Here is a 22,156-nt window from a genome sequence, read left to right as displayed (position 1 = left end):
GGATGAATCTCCGTCTGAATTGGACCTGGCTTCGTCTCGACTACCTGAGTGAAGGCTGTCAGGGCTACATTTCAATGTGTCCCTCTTCCAACTGGAGCTGGAGCTAATAATTTTGCTATCCACATCTCCATTGTTCTCTTTGTTGGACTCCCTTTGGAATTCAGTAGCAGTCCCATCTTCATCGGGATCCACTGTGATTGACAGAGCATTTGATAATGAGGCAGATTCTGAGCTGTCCCAATTCACATAACTCGAGGACAGTGATTGGTCAGTCTGGATTTGAGTCCCAGCAGTTTCTCCTTGGCTTGAAAAAAAATTGGCGGAATTTTGCTGAGTGGCAGACGAATAGTCCACCAAAAAAAAGGGGGAATAATCACTGGGTTGCTCTGCCCAATCAGCCTCTACTGATCCTCCTTTTGCTTTGTTGTCATATTCACTCTCAATTGAACTTCCCCCACTAGTTCCGTCAAATAAGAACACACGGCTAACTGGCTGTTCTTTATTTGAAATCACTGCTCTTTTTCCTATGGTAATAGCCTTCTTGGATTGATCGTGTGTCTCGTCTGTCTGAATAGGATTTGTCACTGCTATAAAAGGGCTAGACTGCCCCTCAAGCTGTATCATGTCCACTACGGGGCAAGCATAGGTCTCAGGAGAGGATGTCTGGCTCCACTGACCAGCTCCTACATTGTCATATTCTGAGTTGGAGTTTACCATGCCAGGAACAGGTAAGTCCCACATGATTGTTTCTAGGTGTGGGGAAGTTTCTTTTTCTGAATCTTCAGATCCTAAGTTCTGCATTTCATCCCCCCCAGTTTCTTCAGCCTGTACTATACTCTCTGCAGCTTCTATGACTATTCTCACGTTGTGCTCATGACCTCTCCACTTCACTTCCTCAGGTGTATGACTAATTACTTTCCTCGTATCGTTCCCCACCTCTATGTTTTTTTCTTCTTCTGACTCTTTTCCTGCACGAGTCTCTGGAGAATCACTGGCATCCGGTGATCCCATGAGTTCCTTTCCATTGTCAGGTCCTTCGGGGCTTGTTACAGTGGAAGAGCTGTCTTCCTGTATGGTGGTGTTCCACATCTCCATTCCACCATCACAGACTCCTGGTGGACTTTCCGTGGATGAACCACCCACAACACTACGGTTCACCCCACAGAAAGAACCAGAGTTTTCAGACAGGTTGTCAGGGGTTGTGAGAGGTGATAGACTGTCATCCCGGATTGTCATATTCCACATATCAAGTGAATCGGGGTAAGACGTGGTGGTTCCACTATCAGATTTAAGAAATCCCTTTTCAGCAGAGTAAGTCCAGAAGTCTAACAACTCCATCTTTCTGTCGTCCTTTTTACCATGGACTCCTTCATCTTCTTCTTTAGATGTGTCTGGTGTTAAAGTATTTAGGATTGCTCTCTTTCTTGACACAGAAGTTGTCTTTGTTTTCGCTCCAATAAAACCAGCTTTCCATTTTCTAGTTCCCTCCTCCTCTGGTGGTGTCAATTGCAGATCAGCCAAGGTAACAGGGTTCCACAGTTCCTTCAGTACAGCATCTGTGTTCCAGTTCTCATTTGAGTCGGTCTGCCCACCGACCAGACTAAGCTGAGGTTGAAGGCTCTTTGGCCTCTGGTGGAGATTCTTTAAGATTTCCTCCTTGCTTTCTCTTTCAGCGATCGACTCTTTAAGTCCAACGTCCTCTACAATATTCGGTGGGCTCTCGTATTCCTTGGTCCTAGTCGAGGCATTATTATCACTTGAGGACAGTGCTCCTTGTGTGTCAAAGCAAAGTTCATCCCAGGTCTCTGACAAGGACGATGACATACTGTCCTTCCGCTGTAGGCCATTAATCCTTTCAGCTACATCTTCTGGGAAGAACCTGATCGCGCAACTGTTGGGTGGGCAGCTACCAGCCAGGCTGTTGACTGGGGTTGGAGGAACCACAGTGTCAATCATCTCATTCCCATGGATTTGACCATGGTGGTCAATTGAAGAATGTCTACTATCACTAGAGAAATCCAGGAAACTCAGTTCTTCAAGTTCAGATAAGTTGGAGACCCCTGCTAGTCCTTTTAATCCCCCATCTCCTCTTACTTCAGAATTGGACAGTTCCACTCCTGCTGACAAAGAGGGGTCACTGCTGTGTAGTGGGTCAAAACTAAAGAGGTCAAAGTTGTCAGTCTTATTTTTGCCACAGCGCTGCTTCCTCCTCTCAAGTGGGACAGGAGGGGAGAGCGACAACAACCCCAGGGGAGAGGGGTTTCTCAGTAGCAGTCCTCCTGACCCAGCTGCTGGACCACCTCCTGCTATAACCTCACCGACTGGACTGTCATCACTAAGGAACACTGAACTCTCTTTGGAGGAGCGGCTGCTGCGGATAGTGGTCAAACCGCTGTCAGGGCTCACTAGCTCGCTACAAGCACTGATTCCTACACCTCCTGTGTCCTCCTCACCATCTGCCATCACCCTATATACAGAGAAGAAACAACGCTGTTATTGCATTGGGCCAATTTTTGCCCCAAATCATGATAAATAATAAATTATCTCAAATAGCTTGTTTTGACGACTTCTACTGACAATAAGAAGGAATGCATTTAATACCTTGCTATTGCCACCACATCTGCACTGCCTCCCTCTGCCCTCTCTATGTCAGAGGCATCCATGTCATTGATACCAGATGATCCCTGGGAGAACTCCACACTGCCTGCTACTCCCTCCGTGGAAGAGGTCCGACTGCTGGGATGGCAAGCCAATACAGAGCTGCGTCGGTCCACAAAGTCCTTGAGGATGGTCTGGATTTCCTCCTCCAGCAGAGGAGGAGTACCATGGGACGAGGAGGTGTTTATAGGGATGTGGTAAACCTGGAGATTCTCCAGAGCCTCCAGTTCACCAGAAAGAGACCAGCTGGAGGAGTCTTCCAACTCAAAGCAGATCTGCAATCAGAGCCATTTCATCTTTCTTATACAAAATATTTGTTTGCAGTGTATACATTAAATAATGTTTCATTGGTCAAAAAACGATTTCATAATTGTTTCTATAATTACCAACATATCAAAATAACAAACAACACATTTTAATAAGTGAAATAAAGTGAATCATTGTAATAACAAAATTATACTAAATCCCAAAAGAAAAACAAATATGGGCCTGCGTTTCTTGGTTCCAGTATCATGCCAAATGTTGTAGTAGCGGCCATTTCAAGTGATAAGAGAGGATGAGATAAGCTGCTGTGTGCTAGTAACCATCAACATGTGTCCTTACCCGTAATCTGAACGTAGAGAAATAGCATATTTCCCCCATTTTTCCAGCACCTCATCAAAACCTGCCTTCTTGCCATGATGGTTGTCAATATCCAGTAAGATAAACAACAGCTGGCCACTTGAAGGGGGTCCCCCAGTGCATACAACCTGGGATAACATTCTCATACACTTTTTGACATTAAAAATTAGCAAAAAAATGTATGGAATATATTCAGTTAGGATTTAAAAAAGAAAATCTAAAAATAAACCATTGAAAAGAGACATTTCTTTAATAAAATACCAGTAACCACAACACTGAAAAAGAACTGGCTCTTCCAAAGCTTGTCTTGTGTGTCACTGTTAACTCAAGGCTGAATTACCTGGCTTAGGATATCTGTGTCGTTTGAGTAGACAGCCACCTGCTGGCAGAGATGATGAACTGTATCATTGCTGGACAGGAGAACCACCAGACTGTCGAGGCCAAGGCGCTGACTGAAGGATTTCAGCCCAGCCACATAACTATGCCAGTGCTGAAGGAGAGAAAAAAAAACACAAAAGAAAGAAAAACAAAATCAGGAGGGGGGTCAACATCTGAAATGAGTAAGACGGTTCCTGTGATTTGCAATTTTTTTTAAACTTACTTCATTAAATGAAAACATTTTTTTAAAAAGCAATTAGATTTACTACAATAGTCTAATAAGCGATTTGTACCACTTTGATTACAGCTTTACGAGAAACTTTGTTGGACCCCCGCCTTTTACCGAGCATATGATTGAATTTTGTTTCAGTGAAGCTGAAGTGGTTGAAGTCAGCCTTCATCAGTAGCAATGAGAGACGGAGCTGTCAGAACGCACAGAGGGGTAGAGAGACACTTTGTGATTTATTGTCTGAAAATTAACTGTTTGCTCTTAAAACAGCCACCATGCACAGATTATGGTAATTCAACGACACTCACAGTGATTGATGGATGGAAAGTTGCATTAATTAATTGTTTTGTTTGTCAAGGGAACTTGTTTTTTTCTTTCTCTCTGAAATGATTAACCGCAAAATTATGGCAGCCATAATTTGCAATGCAGGGTTATGCATAAAGTTTGAAAACATATTTGCTTGATTAATCTAAATCTGTTGTACAACTGTTTGCTTTGGGAAGTTCTCAACAATGTTCGGGTGCTTATTTAAGTAGAACTTTAAAAAAAACAGTTAATGGAAAATGATCAGTGGAAGTTGTGTGTGAGAACGTGTGAAAACATCCTTTTCAGAATTCAGAATTCAAAAAGTCCAATGATCTACTTGACATCTGAATGTGCATATCTTCTTTTTCTGCGTTGTACAGTGTGTGTGGTCCTTCTCTCTGCTTGAGCCCATGTTTGTGTGGGTCCATTGAAAATGATTGATGAGCAATTCAGGCGCTGTATCTGCCCAGGCTGTGTCAATATTAACCTGTGAGGATGAGGGGGCTACAATACTCCTCCTCCTGTTCCTCCCACCACCCCTTCATCCTTTTCTCTCTCCCCACAATATGGCTGCTGTCATACTCTGGCTCATCAATCCTCACACACACACACACAACTGCCAACTTCTCCGACACCGCCATTTCTCAACACTGATATCCTGATGAGTGCAATGAAGCCTCCCAAGATTCGTTAAAACACACATATTCACTCACTTAACACACGAGCGAAAGCGCATGAAGCCTTAACACATGAAGATACACACAATAACCCACTATCCGTCTATAGTGTAATCTGTATGTATACATACGAGTTCTGGTAAGGCAATAAAGTCTTCAAGATTTACAGTACAATTTAAACAGAAATGTTAAAATGATGCAAATACTCTGAAACTACCACCCAGCTGCGTGCATACAGTATGCACTCACACACACACACACACACACACACACACACAAACACACACACGCACAAACATTGTCAGAAAATGAGCAGAGTGCAAATCTCCGCGATAACACGCAGGGCGACAGTCTGTCTGCCATTTGGCTCTTAACTGAGTAAATTACTACTCATATTGCCTGCCCCTCCTCTTCCTCTGTCTCTCTGCCACCTCCAGATAAACAGATTGCCTCTTCTTATAAATTACCAACATGTTGGCTATAAAAATCCACTTGCTAACTGTTTCCAAGAGCCTTCGGATCTGGACGCGGGAAACCTGCGTCTCATATCCTGAGCTTTCTTTAGACATAAACAGAGTTGCTTTGGATTCTTTCTATTAACTTTGACACAAGATCAATATTGGTATATTTTGTCATTAAAGAACAAATGAGGTACAGAAAAATCTAAAAGCCCAACATTATTGAGCAGTATGACTGTTTTCAGTGGAGAAAAGCCACATCGAGTAAGTAGTTAGTATGAAGTCATATTTGAAGGATGCAACGTTTTACTGATGCAGAAGTTATATCCCTTATGGACTGTATTTCATTTCATTGAATAATTTTTTTATTGAGAAAAAAAGAGTATAAGATCCAAATCAAATATCTTACAAGTGTTCTGAGTTTCCATCAAACAATAAGAGAAAAAGCAACAAAAACACAATGTAGGAAATATTTAAAACATAATAAAAAAACAACAACATTTTCTTCACAATAGAAAGACGGAAAAACACCAGTAAGTCTGTGACAAAAAAAAATTATTTAGATGGTGATAGTGTCAGTATTAAACTTTTTCTTTTTGATCAGGGAACTTTTTAGTTTTTGAGGTGTGGTGATATGACAGCTTATTCTTATTCAATGATATCCTTTAAACCTTGGTCAACGTGATTTTTTAGCCTATTCATTGCAAAGAAGATTCAGTTTTTTGTTACTTCAAGATGTGACTACAGATAAAAAATGCTGTACTGCTATATATCTTGATAATATTAACCCGTGACCAAGAATGATTGAAGTCAGTTGATAAAATGTCTGGTGTCACCTCATGAATGGAATTAATGTCTCTTCAGTCTGAATTGCATTTTACATCTTGTCCTTTTTCTGTTGTATCCTTTTTCTCCATCACCTGTTTGCCTCACTTTTCATCTTTCTCCCACTCGGCTCCAATCTTCACACACACACACACACACACACACACACACACACACACACACACACACACAAACACACACTCTCACACACACCCTCCCTCTCTCTCTTTGGTTGTCTTTGCTCCACAGGTAGCAAGTCTTTAGCGGCTGCTTGCAGTTCTCCCAACCTGCCATCATTATGCACAATAGCCTTAGGTACAAAACTCAGGCCTCATAACTCACGCCCCGCGCGCGCAAATTCCCGTGCAAACACAGTCAAAGCAAAAACACATTTCCTGCTGTCGCCAACATCTCCGGCAAAGAATTAATCAAGCGTTCATCCATTTAGGCTCTTTGCATACCCTTTCCGTCAGAACACAGAACGCTAAGAGAGTTGCGAGTTCTTCTCAGGCGATCGTTTCACCACCCTGATGAATCCATCAAGCGAGGTTTGATTTATACATCTGTCTGTGATCACAGCGGTACAGCTACAGCAAATGGGGTGGCAAGGAGCGAGCTGACACCACCCAGCTCAAACACACGCCTGCCAATGTGCACGCACACGCACACATGTGCAATATATAGCATATACAACACGGACACGCATTTGCTCACAAACCAACAGCTCTACTCTCAGGAGCGCGCACACACACAAACACACACACACACACACACACAGTGCTTATGAAGTTTTGGAAGGAAAAGGGGAGGGCGGGGTGTAAAAGTTTTGTAGAGAAAGAAGCTCAAATGTCTTTCTGTCTGTCGCTCTCATATGGGCCTTCTTGGCATGCTTCATTCACTCAGCTCTAAGTGCAGGGATTTTGGGGCCAAGATGCGAGCGCTGAGTCTATAAATGTTTTGTTTTGTTTGTTTGTTTGCCCTCAAAGCCTGAGGAAGCCACAGGGGGACGATGGAAATGAAGGAAGAGAAACAATGAATGTTTCCGAAGAGATGATGATGAAGAAGAACCATCAGCGCAAAGTTAGTAAAGATACAGAGTGATGACTTTCCTGTGCAGTGGTTTCCTTAACTTGTTTAGATGGCACATTTGTGTGTGTACAGTGAATTCTAAAATGTGTCAAGTTCCAGACAAAAGAGATATGTTTCTTTGTGCCCCGCTAACAAAAACAACAGCGAACAGAGTAACGACGAACCATCAGCAAGTGTTTATGTATGCAGATTTATAAGGGGGAATATTTGAATCATCTCTCAGTTTGATGTGGCTACAGTATAAATATTTTAAAAAGGGAATCACTGCGTAGCATGAACGAGAGAACCAGGAAGTCAGGGAGGGACAGAAAGATAGAGGGGTGGAGGGGCGGGGCACCCTGGCTCCCTGGTCTTCAATCTTAGTCCCTGGGAGGCCCACCCTGCACCTGCTGTCTCCTAGTGCCTCTCATCAGAAAGGCATTTAGCGAGTGCTGTGGCTGCGGGCCCCTTCATTAGCGACCATAATTATTTGTGCAAGTGGTGTAGGGATAAACTGGCCCTGCATAAACAAACAGAAAGGGCCGGAGGACTGTGAACACACAACCCATTTGAGGCAATCAACGTCGCCGACGTGGAAACCAAAAGCAAACCTCAGACGCAGAGATGGACAAGCAAACATGTGCACAAATAGAATTACCCAAACAATTCTACATCAGCAGCACACAACTTAATCAAAGAAAACGAAACACAACCAACAAAATCCAAAATATTGGTAACATGTATGAAAAAAAATCAACAAAATTGTTTCCCACACAGAGAAAAAAAAAAGTGTCTGCTCATATCAGAGTTTAAACCAAATGGAAAACTTCATATGCTTTTCAACCTTTACGATTTATACTGTCTAGAGAGAAGAAACAAAGAACTCTAAAACAAATGATGTATTGTAATAGTGGTTGTGTGTGTGTGTGTGTGTGTCTGCAGGCTCCTGTCCTTCCTACAGTTCATCAACCCCACAGCATGACAACCCCTCATCCGACCAAAGCTTCATCTGCCAGCGCTAATTACTGAGCCATGAAAACCTCTGATACACAAACACACACTCACTGACATTTAGTGTTTTTTTGCGTTTATTGATTTGAGCTGCGTGTTAGTGCTGCACCAGACCTTGTATGTCACCAAGAAGAACCCAAAACCCAACCTATCTATCTTTTATTACATCAACTGAGCTTTTGTCGAGTTTCTCCCAGCTACAGGTGATGCTGCGTGATGTCTTTGTGCCCTTGAGCAAGGCAGCTGACCCCTATTGACTTCTGTGATGACAGCCAACAAAGTGCTGCTAACAATGCATTGGAAATGTTGTGTTTCTTCAAACAATGAAACTCCATTCATTTTCACTTCTCTCTGCCATAATAGGGGAGCACACAGACTGACTAATGTATGTTTATACAATACACGAAAATGCATTAGTCAGTCTATACGATATGTCCATATCATTAGACCACGCACACTCTGAAGCTTTTTCTTCTGCTAACTAGACAGTCAAAGCCAGAATTGTTTCACCCCAAAATCTAACTCCGTCCTCTTTAACTGCCACCACACACACACAAAACACACACACTTTGACAAACACATTACACATAAACCATTAAAGGCTAATTGAATCTAATTTATTTAGTTTTCTGGAAAAGAATCATTTAAGGCAGAACTTCCCTAAGCCCCCTCAATGAATGATACTCTGATACCGTTTTACTCTCTTTTCAAACACAATTAAAAAATAATATATAAATATATACACACTGCAAATGACATGCATATAAGGAGTTCATTTTGGAGCCCGATCTCAGGTCATTAGTAACCCACCATGACGCTGTGGAGTTGGAGGGTCCGCTGGCGACACACAGGCCCCTGGCCATTTATTCTATATTAAGTCTCTAATGGGCCCTCTCTCTTGTTCTCTCTCTCTCTCTCTCTTAGTCTCTGTCTCTCTGTCTCTCTCTCTCTCGATACCCAGCATGTCGGCTCAGCGCTGGTAAAATATGCACAGAAAGTCCGGCGCGCACACACAGACAAAGCCATTCAAATGAATGGTTATTTATTCGCTAAACGAGGATCTGGGTGTTTAATGTTCCTTGGACGTTAGGTAGTTTTCTGGGGGAGGCAGAGCCATACCCCCACGGCTACAGACATCATTTATTTTACACATAGCCTAATACTGCACACTAGGCAGCCGCAAAGAAAAATGGGCTCTGGAAGTGAGAGGGAGATATCAAAGAAATAATAAATGTTATTGTTTTCAGTTTCTTGTTTTTTCTCTCTTTCTTTTTTTTTTGGGGGGGGGGGGGGTATTTTGTGCATGTAGGGAGGGGTCACATTAGAAGTTGCAGAAGGGAGAAAAGCAAGGGGTAGGCCTAAAGGCGTGAAGCGCCCTCTGTGTGTGTGTGTGTGTGTGTGTGTGTGTGTGTGTGTGTGTGTGTGTGTGTGTGTGTGTTGTGTGTGTGTGTGTGAGAGAGAGAGAGAGAGAGAGACAGAGTGGAAGTCATGGAAAGAAAGATAGTGAAGTTAACACAAACATTTCCCAAAAGCACAAATTTCTGTGAGCATTTGCATACATTTGTGTGTGTGTGTCTGTGTGTGTGTGTGTGTGTGTGTTGGATCTCAGGATATCAGTGGGGAGGATACCTGGTTGTGTCTGAGGCTCTCAGGCCTCCATCTGCATCTCATCCAAATGCAGAACATCACAACATCAGAGGGGCTCCTGTACTTGCATAAGAACACTTCTACACAATCACACAGCGCAGGTGTGACACGAAAGGCATCAAAAGTAACTTTAAAAAAAAAAAAAAGCATCGTTTTATGGTCGAGGTTAAAGTTTTCTTTCTCTTCTATCTCTCTTTCAAAAGACTTTATAAGTTTTCATCAGCTACTTTCAAAACAATTAACAGAAGAAAGTGCACTGAATAATACTTCAATATAATTAGCATGATATATTGTAAAAAATAATCTGGCTAATGAGACCATTAATTGAGGTATTAAGTGTATTAATTAACTAAAATTTTAAGCGCACTTATCTTTATATGTCAAGTGTAGGATTTATATACATTCATATTTTTAATTGAAGTCATGTGGTTAGAAATTTCACATAAAATACATTTAACCCTATTTAATGAGGCTGTAAATTGTCTTTTAATGTAACTGACATCAAATGGGTCTTTAAACCTGAAACTCTGACCCATTTAACATGATTCATCATCATCAGCTTCAGATAAGTTAATTTGAACATTACAGGAGTTGTTTCGCCCGGCACCACTGGGTCCAAATTACATTTAACTTGTGTCTGTTCTAAACCAGCCTGTTAGGAATGGGCTGTTTGTTCTGCCTGTGTCAAAGCCCTGACAATTATTTGTTGTCATTAGTGAGTCGTCTTTAAACAGTTCTACAATATGCTCACTTTTTTTATTGTTTGTGTGCTGGACATTGTTTGCAAAGCTTTTTATTAAGGCTATGGCGCAGAGTGAAATAAGAAAAACTTTGTGTTAAATTTACCTGGTTTATCGACTCAATCTTTAAGACCCAAGTTCACCTTTTTATAATTAAAAGATCTAATTGAGCTCTAATATAAAGCATTAGAGCAACTAAACGAACGGTGTGCTTTTACTTTGGAGACAAATTGCCAATTAGGAAATTAATGATATGAATATTGTTACCATGACAAATATCAGCACCTGTGTGCTGTGTGTCTGTGTCTCAGTCCAATATGGTGAAATAGAAATAGTTAAATAATCAAGTTTATCCGGCAGAGATTTTGACCTGCGGTTTGACCCGGTTTGACCAAACTCAGCACTGCCCCTTCCTGGACAGTTTACAGTTCACATGTAAGAGGAACAGTTTGAGAGATTGTGGACAGAAAGACAGACAGACAGATGGGTTTGGAAGTAGTTGGTAGGTTAATCCACTGTTGAAATCACTTTCTCATGTTGTTTTTTTGTTGTTTTTATTTCAGTGGTTTATTGATTTCTGCGCAATAAATATGTTATGAACATAATTGTGTTCAGAATTGAACTGGAATTAAATGGAATCAGGCCCTTTAACCTTATTTTACCATTAAAAAAAGAAATCTCACCTCCTGATCTGTAGTGAGTGAAGTCAGTGCTACGGTCATCTCTCCATCAGAAAACTCCTTCAGCTCTGTAGTCAACAGCTGCTCCAAGTCTACATCCCATCAGTACACACAGACAAACTGACAGTTATATAAAACACACACAAAAAAAAGGATATACGACAATTTCAGGACAGAGAGAAAAAGAAGTGAGAGGTAGTAGAAAGGATATTGGGATACTTTGATTCAGTGCCACTGAGCAAAACACAAGGGTTATGTTGAACTTTTACCGATCACTGGTGAGAGGCATAATTTGAGTAAAATGTGTCTGCTACACACCCACAGTGTTTTCACTTGCCTAATTAGATCTTCTTCTCATAGCTTTGTTGCACTTGATGCGAAACTTTTTATTTTTGGGTGATATTGACCATATTTTTTATAGTTTGGTGATTTTGGAGACTTTTAACATTGTCATGGGTCCATTCCGTTAATGTGTTCCATGGGGTAACCCTAACTCTAACACAGGAAGCAAATGTTTTATTCACCTCCTCATTTGCACAGATTGGAAGTGAACAGGAGGCGAAAGTTTGCTTATTATGTATTTGCGAACAGTTTAAGTGTGAATGGGCCCTCACAGGTCATTTGATCCAGTGGCTACTTCCAGTATTGCAACAAAAAAGTCCTTTGTGGCCTAAAAGGTAATTCCCCCAAAGACTATATGTCAGTAAAACTAAGAGACTTCCTCTTGAATCCTTAGCCTGTTTTTTAAATTAACTGCTACAGCTAAGTTTTAATACAGCCCAGTTGAGTGTCTGCTATCACAGAATGTCTGCTATTAAAGGTCTATTAGAGTCAATGCTTCTCCTGCTGCTGTCATGTCTGTTATTTACTTTAAAGCCTAACTGCGCGATAGTATGACGAGGTCGATAGAGATAACTGCAGAATCATTAACATCTTTATTGACTTGCATCAGTTCATTATCAAAAGTGATCCCAACTATCTCCGCTACATGTGAACCCGTCTGCCTTCAATTCAAGCCCAACTTCTCAACGTGTGTGCAATTCCGCACGGCGTAGGTTCGCCTCACCCGACTGAGCTGCGGTGACTTCACTCGGCTGCTCCAAGGATCTCCAGAGCTCCTCCAGCTGTGGTGAGTGACGGCCATGTTTGATCTGCAGAGCTTCATTTTGCAGCCGCAGCGCCTCTGTAGACACATGAACACATATCAGTGTATCTAGCAATTGTATCAATTATAAGTACAAGTAATAATTAGTCTCATAATTTATTGACACAGATAGATCTGTAGAGACTCTACTTTTTTTTTTTTTTACAGAGCCCAGTTACCTCTACTTTTCAGGAGCTGATAAACAAAAGTCAATAATTACTGAGTCACTTTATTGCTGAGCAGTAATCGATAAATAATGATTATGAATTGATGCCCTTCTCTCTTATTTCTCAAGAAAACAGTTAAAAAATGTAAAGCATTACATTGATAGGTTTTTTAGGGGCCGATACCGATATAAGGGGGGAAAACATTTCCCATACAGATAAATTGGTGCATTTATTGGCATCTATGACAAAGGAATATAATTGAAGCTTGATAATTCCAAGAGTATCCATAAATGTTTTATAACGTAAAGTACAGAAATTATAAATAAAAGAAAACACAATATACAACTGAATGAACTAAATGAGCAGCATAACTGCACACAGTTTAGCTCACTAGTTTCCACTGGTCGCTAGTAAATATAATAATAATTTACTTTCCAACCGCTCCAGGACTCAATGAACCTGAAAATGCACTGTCCCAACAAATCTCCAATGGAGCTATGAGAACTGGACCACGGTACATCATTCTCCTGCTCTAATAATCTTTCACTTCCTGTCTCTGCACATTTCTTTGCTCCTTATCTCCTCTCGCTCCATTCAACTTAATCCCCTTTTCCTGTAGCGTCTCTGTGAATCACCATAAGGGACGGCACAGAGGAGAACCAGCAGAGAGTTATTGAACAGAGATCAGTCACGTCTCTGACCAACCTTTACACAGCTGCCTAACACCGACAACTGGAGTACACACACACACACACACACACACACACACACACACACACACACACACACACACACACACTCACACACACACACACACACACACACACACACACACACACACACACACACACACAGTTTTAACTCTCATACTTACAGTATAGCAACATAAACATAGTTTTGGTTTCTCTCTTAATGGTTTCCATCCCTTTCAAACATTTACTGATTTATTTAAATAAAAATCTTGTTTGATTAGAAAACAAACAAACTATTATAAAAAAGACTCCCCTTATGTGACTCTGTGTGTCTTTCTGCCTCACTCACATCCACGACCCCTTATCTCTCTCTTGCTCCATCTCTCCTGGTGAGTGTTAAGCGAGTCATGTCAGGGGATTTGTGTGTGTCCTCCTTCATCGCCCCATTACCCCCCTCTACTGGGGAGGGGCCCGCCTTCGCCTCCTCACCTCCAAGAGTCTTCCCCAGCGCTGCTCCGATGTGCTCCGCTGCCTCTTGACGAATCTCCCTGGCGACCGTTGTCACCGCGAACGATGCCCCATCATCCCCTGAGTCCTGCTGCCCGTCGCGCAGGACCACACGCAGGACGTCTGACTCCAGAGCGAGGTACTCAGAGCTACGAGGGTGAGAAGACGGGGGGGGGGGGGGGGGGGGGGGGGTGCAGGTGTTATGGATGGCTGCAGGGGGAAAAGCGATGATTGTGATGCATTTGCATTAATTCAACCCCCCTTCGGGTCATGAGGGATGAACACACGCAGGCCTGAAATACACTTCCAAAGATACTCTACACATACTTAAATACATACATAAATACAGTCTTCTCAGCCAGAATCCACTGTATCTGGATATGTTTGTAAAATGCATGTGTGTGTGTGTGTGTGTGTGTGTGTGTTTACCTATCTAGAAGGCCATCCCTCAGCAGAGTGAGTGAGAGTTTTCCGGTGTAATGAAGCGTCACCAGGTCCACATCGTCTCTCCACAGTAGCAAACTCTCACAAATGTTCACCCTCTGCAGATACTTCACTGTGTCCTCGGGCAGCACGGCATTACACCGCCGGCCGCACAACACAGGCAGACACAGTCCGCCTGACGCTTCCTTCTGGATTACACAAACACACAAATTACAAGGACAGTAATAATCACGAAAGATGATGTTGTGGTGGTCATATCTTTCTAATATACCACTATTGTGAAAATATCTTTGTTTACTGTATACTGTATTTCCCTTAATGCTATTTTACTCTACAGTACTTTTGTCCAATCTGTTTGCTTTAAACGTGGTTTTATAAATAAAATTGAATTATATATCAAATTTGTTTAATTAATTTTATTTGGTGCATTATTGACACCATACTGCCACTTCACTGTTTATGGTCTCATCAATAAAAAACATTGAAAAATCTAAAATAACAAAGAAATTGCGATAGTATTTTGGTAAAAATAATTATGACGACATTACCGATGGAAGTTTTTAAACTCACGATACCTGGCTGAGGTGCAGGGCTAAGCACAGTGTTGCGGCCACAGTGTCAACATCTGGCCTCGGCCCACCTAAGACAGCATGGACGGGAGCCTCTGATGCACCTGCCTGGAAACAAACACAAACATGAGGAACAGGGCAAGTGCGTCTGCAGCTCAAAGGCCTTTTCATTTCTAAATGTCCTCGGCGAGACAGGATCCAGTGACACTCGATCTGTTTGTTTTCCAACATCCAGCTAGGGACTGTTGTTTGATGTGATAGTTGATGTAACTGTATCAGCTGGACCTCATTGAGACCGTGTGACTGTGTTAGATGACTGCAGCACTTTGAAATGAATACCTTAATAATAATACCATTGTGCAGCAAGCTTTAGCAGAGATATAATGCTCAATTTGCACAATGCAAAGGCACAATGATCAGAGAAACTTCAGCGTTAGCTCAGAGTAACATGCTTTATCAGAGAAGTGATGAGTTTCATTAATTCTACTAAACAGAGCCGGCAAACAATCCTCATTTATGTTAAGTGGACATTAATGATGGCTCCATTACAGAGATTAAACATTCATCTCTGGGTGAAAAAGGCAGAAAATTAAGTTTGCTCCTTTATTTGTTGACTGAGACTTGTGGTACTACATTTTATTATGGCTTATCATTATCTTATGAAACCATCTCTTTGGTATCATAAATTGCACTTAATGGCAAAAGTAGAAAGTGCAATGAGTGATGGTAAATTGGAACAAAATCACCAACCACCATCGAGAGCCTGCTCTTTTTGTGTGTGTGTGTGTGCGTGTGTGTCAATCTGTTTCATCTAAAACAGATTTGCTGACTCACCACAAGCCTGCCCTGCAGCCTGCACCATTAATCAAGAAGAGAAATGTGGAGACAATAAATATCTTGTCTATCTGTAGCTCATCTTAATGGACTTGTAGGGTGCTCTGATGGGAGAGCACCGAGCGGTGGAGGGGAGGAAGACTATTTATACTGCTTGGTTAGATTCTTGCAGCTGGAAACAAAGCAGCAAACTTCAGGTCACAAGCTAAGTTCTCCTTCCTCTGAGCGTTTTCTGACCTTGGCTAACACAGGAAGCGCTGGCTTTGTGGCCATGGTAAAATAACTCTGATAGCAAGGTCCTAATGATAGAGTGTCTGATTAAATAGGAGTCACTCTGTTTTTTTAATGATAGCAAATCTTTATTGTAAAGAACTAGAATTAGCATTCTATGGTTGCTTGCCTTTGCCAAACAGTTGTGAAGATATTGTGACCTTTTTCCTTTGACCACTGACATCTAATCAGTTCATCTTTAAGTCCAATTGACAACTGGTCAAAATTCGAAGAAGACATGTCATTTTCAAGAGGCCAAAAACATGTCCAATGAGGCCACCATGGCCTTGATTTTTGATTTTTTAACCAACAAAATCTAATTAGATCATCCCGAGTCAAAACTGAACATCCAAGCCAAATTTTAAGAAATTCTCGCAAGGTGTTTACAAGAAAATGTGTTTTGACCATCAAATTCGAATATGTTTATCTGTGAGTCCAAGTTATAGTTTGTACCAAATATGAAAGAATTCCCTGTAGGTGTTCTTGAGATATTGCATTCACAATGCAAAACATGTGTTGATAGCTTCATCAAGATCCAGGCATTTATTGCCTGAGAAATTGGAGAAAACGTTTAACAAGCGCAACATTGAAGAAATAATATAATAAGTGGAAATCCGTTCAGGTGTTCAAATAAAAACAAAAACCAACCAACCTACCAGCAAACAAGCAACCAGGGGTGAAACATAACCTCATTGTAAGAGATAAAGTACAGTTTGCATCAGAGAATGATTGGCTGCAGTGTGAATGTGTAGTCATCAAGTTAAATCATTCAAGACATGGTCTTTTTCACTATTCTTCTCTAACAGAGAATATCAACCTGAAAACTTGGCTAATGCTCAACAACCCTGTTGAAATATTAAATCAGAGTCTGTTGTTAAATGTACGGGAGCTAAATGCAAACATTAGAGGAAAAAATACCTGTCATTATGTATAGTAGAACAAATTGACGTCTGTCTTGTTTCGGTTCATCGGGCCTCACCAGCAGGCCACACAGATAAAGCAAATGAGGGGAGAAGAAGTGAGAGAACAAATTATTGAGAGGGAGGGGAGGAGCGAGACTGGAGGCCGTTGATTAGAGCGAGGATGAGAAAGTAAATGGGATTGGAGGAAGAAGGGAGTTAGAATATACGCTTCAGAATAAAGGGCTTAAATACAGAGCGCATGGGCCGCAGATTGATAAATCAGACGTTCAAAAGGTGGAGGAAGGAGAGCAGAGGAAATAACAGGTGGCTAAGTGTGTGAAATAATGTGATGGGGAGAAGAGGGGAAGATGTCAGATGAGAGAAACTGAAGATGTGACGCAAAGACGTGGAAGGTGTGTGACAGAGAGGGGGAGAGGGGGAGGAGGTCTGCAGCTGGGTCCATGGGAAGCGAGAATAAATCAATACTGGCCAGAGAAAAGGATGTGATGCATTAGCAGGAGAAAAAGCCACTCAGTGCCTGTTCTCCTGCAGAGGAGAACATTGGAGTGTGTGTGTGTGTGTTGGCCATCTGATATCCTTCAATCTGAGTGCTCTCTCTCTCTCTCTCTCTCTCTCTCTCTCTCTCTCTCTCTCTCTCTCTCACTCTCTCACTCTTTGTGTGTCTGTAGGGGGAGGTCTTGTAGATTCCATCTTTTTATTTTTTTATCTGTCGCTTTTTGATGCAGCTGATGTCTCTAATTAAAGTGCGCCGGAATCGTCAGAAATTAGAAATCACACATCGGTGTGAATCAAGATGACGATTTATTATCTGGTGAATGATGCAGCCCTACCAGCTGCCTCAATTTAAACTTTCGGCAAATCATCACTCTGATATGAGATTTACAAGCTTTCAGTAAATGCTCCTTGTATTAAAAATGTGGGGCAGTTATGCACATGCTTGTTCTATATATTCTCGAACATTAAATGTTTACATCAGTGATGGCTGCAGCTATCGGCGAAACATACAATGGATATTGCAGAAGACAGTGTTTTTCCTGTATTAAACACTGAAACTGTTACTCAGTGTCAGTTTTAGATAATTGATTTAGCACCTGCATGGGCAGAAACCTTAATGATACACAACCCTTGCTGCAGTTTAGGTAATGAATCCAGTCTCCTTCATGTTAGCAGCTGGGTCATGGCACACCTGCCCAGTGGCTATAGATGAAGATTTGCTAGAATGGCTAAACAGGCTCATCTACAAAAATCTTTATCAATGAGCATTGCCCCTTGTAATTTTAAACCGAAAAAAATAATATGTAAAATGTGTTAATTTTTCTGGTAAGTTTGGTTTTTAAAAAGTTTTTTGAAACGGGGGAAACATCAGGATTGACAGCTGAGACTGTCTTGTGATTGGTCAAGCACATGTATCGGTGGGAAGTCAATACTGCAGCTCCATCCCCAGATCACCTCCAGACAGACTGTCGGCTGTGGAGACGCAGCGTCCAATCTTTATTCACAGTCTGCCGTTAATTCAAGCTAATAAATTCGCTTTTAGTTATTGCACTTTTCAAGCCAACCTTCCTTTTAATCCCTGGAAAAACTTGAAATTGAAGCCAACGTGGAATCTTTTTTTTTATTGAGCAGTTTGTTTTATGTATCAATAATTTTGTGATGTTGAAAACATTTAAAGGGTGGAAAAGTAATGGATGTTAGCACATTCTAGACACACATAAAGTCAGAGATGATTACATTTAGGTACAAAACACAAGGTGCCAAAAGCAAAGTAGTCCTAAAACCCCTTTTATATGTGTGTGTGTGTGTGTGTGTGTGTGTGTGGACTCAGAAGGACAGATGCTGAAAAGTCTACTCAGCACACTGGCTCAGCGCGATGCCAAATGATGTGAGGGTGGAGGATCGTGAGATATACAGGCAAAAAGAAAGAGAGAGAGAAAGACAGACAGGTCCAGTAAGCACTAAGAGCCAGGTCAATTATGAGTATGGGTGTTCTGGACGGGGGCCATCCCCAGAGTAGAGAGACGGAGAGCGGGAACATGACAGAGAGTGGCCAGGAAAAGAGCGAGTCATCAACGTTTATAAAGGAGAGCTGGGAGAGAAAGATAAAGTGGATCTGTGTTCGTGAAATGGTTGATAATTGTGACGTGTGTTAATCTGTAACCTCCATGACACTCATCAGTTGTCATCCTTATCACTCAGTTACCCTGCTGTGCTCTGATCTGTGGATGTGCTGCTCTGATTCTGTCTCTGTGGCTTTGACTGTGTTTGTGTGAAGTACAACCTGATATAAAAAGTCCTCACCCTCTCGGCTGGTCGTGTGTATGTTTGCATCGTGCTGACGGACAAATGTTTGCAAGGATTAACTGGACATTTTGAGAACTGTGGCAAGGAACAAAGCAAATACAAGCGTGTATTCTGAATTATAGCATATTGGTTATATATACACAACTTCTTTACATTCTTTTCTTCAGGCGTATTTTAGAATTTTCCATATTCAGAAGCATGTTTCTCTTAGTTTTCTCGACCATAAACCACCATCACCCATATGTCTTTTATGACAAGGAGTGGTAAACATTGGACTTTGAAATGTTCAGACACGGGTCGGACAATATATGCACAGAACGTGCCTGAACGTACAGTTTTTATATGCCAATAAAGAACATGTGATATGATTAAAAGCTCCAGAAGAGCTAGTAAATGAACTTTGAAGTGGGTCTGGTTTCTCAATAATGATTATGCCTTTAGAAAACTTTAAAGTCCCATTGTTTTGTCAGCCACAGGGTTGAGAATGATGAAGACAATCTGTTTTTAAAGTTACAAAGAAATATCCGCAATTCCGACAACTGGACAAACTCCATCTGCTTATAAAAGACTATGTGATATGATCGAAAGCTCCAGAACTGCTACTCAATTGACATTGAAGTGGGTGTGTCTTCATGGGGTAGTTAGTCTGGGGGTGAATATTCCCTTTTACCTTGTGAAAAATTTAACATATGGCCTGTAGAGACATTTAAAAAAACATAATTTAATATGATTGCACTTTGTTTCGATGCACAGTACAGTAAACGTTCATGTATGGAGGTGTGTGCACATGTGTGCATATGTGTGTGTGTGTGTTCATGTTTTCCCACCCCTTTGTGCATATAAAATAGGACAAAGTTAACTCAATGAGAAAAACTGCAGCATCATTACTGTTAATTAATGGCTTACGGCCGCCAGATATAGACAAACCTATTTCTGATCAAAGAAAGAAAAGCTAGATCCCCCGGCTGATCCGGTTCCAAGCCGACCTTTATTTGGTCATTCGCTAAGCCTCATCCTTACCTCATACCTCAACTTTCTACCAAGTGTGGTGGAAATCCATTCAGTTTTTGTGTTTAATCAAACAAACAAACCAACCAACAAACAAATAGAGCGAGGTGAGGCATGAGGTAAAAAAAATGGTGATGAATGATGAATAAGGTAAATGCTTAAAACGCCGGAAGTGCACAAGTGCCGACATCAGCTGGAAACTGGATCATCACAAATAATCTTTGTGGGAGTGAGGATGTGTTTACAGCTCAAAGCCTTTTACAGACGGTCTATGCACTACAGCTAATAATACAACTATTTCATTTAAACAAGCAGCAGCACAAAGAGCAGATTCAAGGACCACATGGCCTCAGGGTTATGAGTTCAAGGCTGCTTATTGTAAAAAAAGCCTGTGGTAATGATTCACTCCTGGCAGGTGACACAAAGACAATCCAGGGATGTAAAAAAAACAGTATAACCAGATATCTAAGTCTGTGAGCCCTACAGCTGCACAGTGGTTGCACAGTCATTTGCTCTATATAGGTGCATGATGCTTTTTCTTATGTGTGTGAACAGAGTTTCAACCCTTGTTAAACTGGTCCTCTAGTACGAAGGCTGCAGAAGGTCGGGAGAATCCTATGTGTGAACAAAGCAGCTGGATTCACAGTGATCGAGTGTGTGCGTGTGTGTGGGGGGGTGATTATAACAAACGACAGACTCAAAAATGAAGAAAATAATGGGGAAAAAAATGTCTCCCGGTGAAAAAATGGTGTCATACACGTACAAGAGACAGACAAAGATGTCAGGAGAGTTTGTGACGAGAAAAGCCGACATCGGTTTCTGCGTGTTGTCGAGAAAATCATGTGATCCTCGCAGTGGAATTAATACGTCACTTCCTGTCTCTGTCTGCTGCCTCACCTGAATAAGTCTGCGGATTTTTTGCTTTTGTGTTTGCGAAAACGTCCCGTTGCGTTGTGCATGTGTGAAAAGCAAACTCTGGGTTAAGTCCGGGCCCAATTCTCTGGACTTTATCAGCAGGTCATGTCTGAAAATGGGTTCTTCTCTTCCCCCAAGTTTCGCTGAAATCCATTAAGCTGCTATATTGTCATATCGCTTTCAAACATACAAACCAACCAACAAACATAAAGTAAAATAAACGCAAAGACGCATGAAGTGCATTAGTGCCAAGTTCGATGCACTACAGCTTATAACACAACTATGCCACATGCACAGAGAGCAGATTGAGGGGCCACATGGCCTCAAGGCAAAGGGGTCTGTGCAAATGTGTCACTGCAGGCAAGTTGTCTGTACACAATTCCGAAGAATACAGTTCAACAACATATCACACACACAGTGTGAGCCCTACAGCTGCACAGAGGCTTCAGTCGTTTAGTATTTGCATGAGGGTGTTTTTTAATGCGTGTGAACAGATATTCAACCCTGAATCTAATGCGTGTGTCTGCAGAGGAAACCAGATACCGGGGGAGGAACGACAGCCCCTGGCTAAACTTGTTGATGTCACGCCCCCCCCCCCCCCTCCTCATTACAAACCATCCCCTCATTCAAATTCACCATGTGATGTTCCTCCAAACACAAGAAGCTCGTGTTTTCAGGGGTCGAACACGCCTTCCTGCTCCTGCCTTCACCCAGACTACTCATAATCTACAGGTGCTTTGGAGGGAGGGGGGCGGGGGGGGGGGGGGGGGTACGTGCACAGCTTCTTCTGTTTTTTTGCAGCAACAGGACCGCAGCCTGTGGCAACAAGCAGCAGCAGCAGCGTCATTCATTACACTGTCACACTCACCCCCAGTCTGCTGTGGACCCTCCGCAGATACTCCTCCATGACGGCCCGCTGCGTCGCTACGGTGTCGCTGCAGATCCCTCCATAGAGTTCAGGCCGCTGATGTGTGTGTCTGTGTGTGTGTGTGTGTGTGTGTGTTTTTTGCGTGCGTGCTTGTATGTGTGTGTTTTCTCTCGGCTCCCGAGTCCCCCGCTGCGCTCGCACTGCACCACTCTTCGC

The 22,156-nt window shown here is 41.9% G+C and overlaps 2 protein-coding genes across 2 annotated transcripts in view; both read right to left on the bottom strand.

Annotated features, from left to right (window-relative positions):
• LOC133933734 (protein prune homolog 2-like) overlaps positions 1–3,300 on the bottom strand; it is a 16,435-nt gene extending 13,135 nt beyond the window's left edge. The window contains exons 1-3 of the mRNA XM_062380930.1: positions 3,262–3,300; positions 2,602–2,933; positions 937–2,467 (exon numbers count right to left, since the gene is read on the bottom strand). Of these exons, the coding sequence (XP_062236914.1) occupies positions 937–2,467; positions 2,602–2,933; positions 3,262–3,300 (1,902 nt within the window). The remainder of the gene's footprint in view (positions 1–936; positions 2,468–2,601; positions 2,934–3,261) is intronic.
• Positions 3,231–22,156, bottom strand: LOC133950818 (protein prune homolog 2-like). The gene is made up of 7 exons (XM_062384954.1): positions 21,941–22,156; positions 14,828–14,929; positions 14,238–14,440; positions 13,791–13,957; positions 12,365–12,481; positions 11,302–11,390; positions 3,231–3,769 (listed from the first exon to the last, which is right to left on the bottom strand). The coding sequence occupies exons 1-7, from the start codon at positions 21,977–21,979 to the stop codon at positions 3,605–3,607; spliced, it is 882 nt and encodes a 293-aa protein (XP_062240938.1). The 5' UTR covers positions 21,980–22,156; the 3' UTR covers positions 3,231–3,604.

Source organism: Platichthys flesus, chromosome 3 (assembly GCF_949316205.1).
Source record: "Platichthys flesus chromosome 3, fPlaFle2.1, whole genome shotgun sequence".
Classification (NCBI taxonomy): domain Eukaryota; kingdom Metazoa; phylum Chordata; class Actinopteri; order Pleuronectiformes; family Pleuronectidae; genus Platichthys; species Platichthys flesus.
This window is presented reverse-complemented; position numbering and strand designations above follow the sequence as displayed.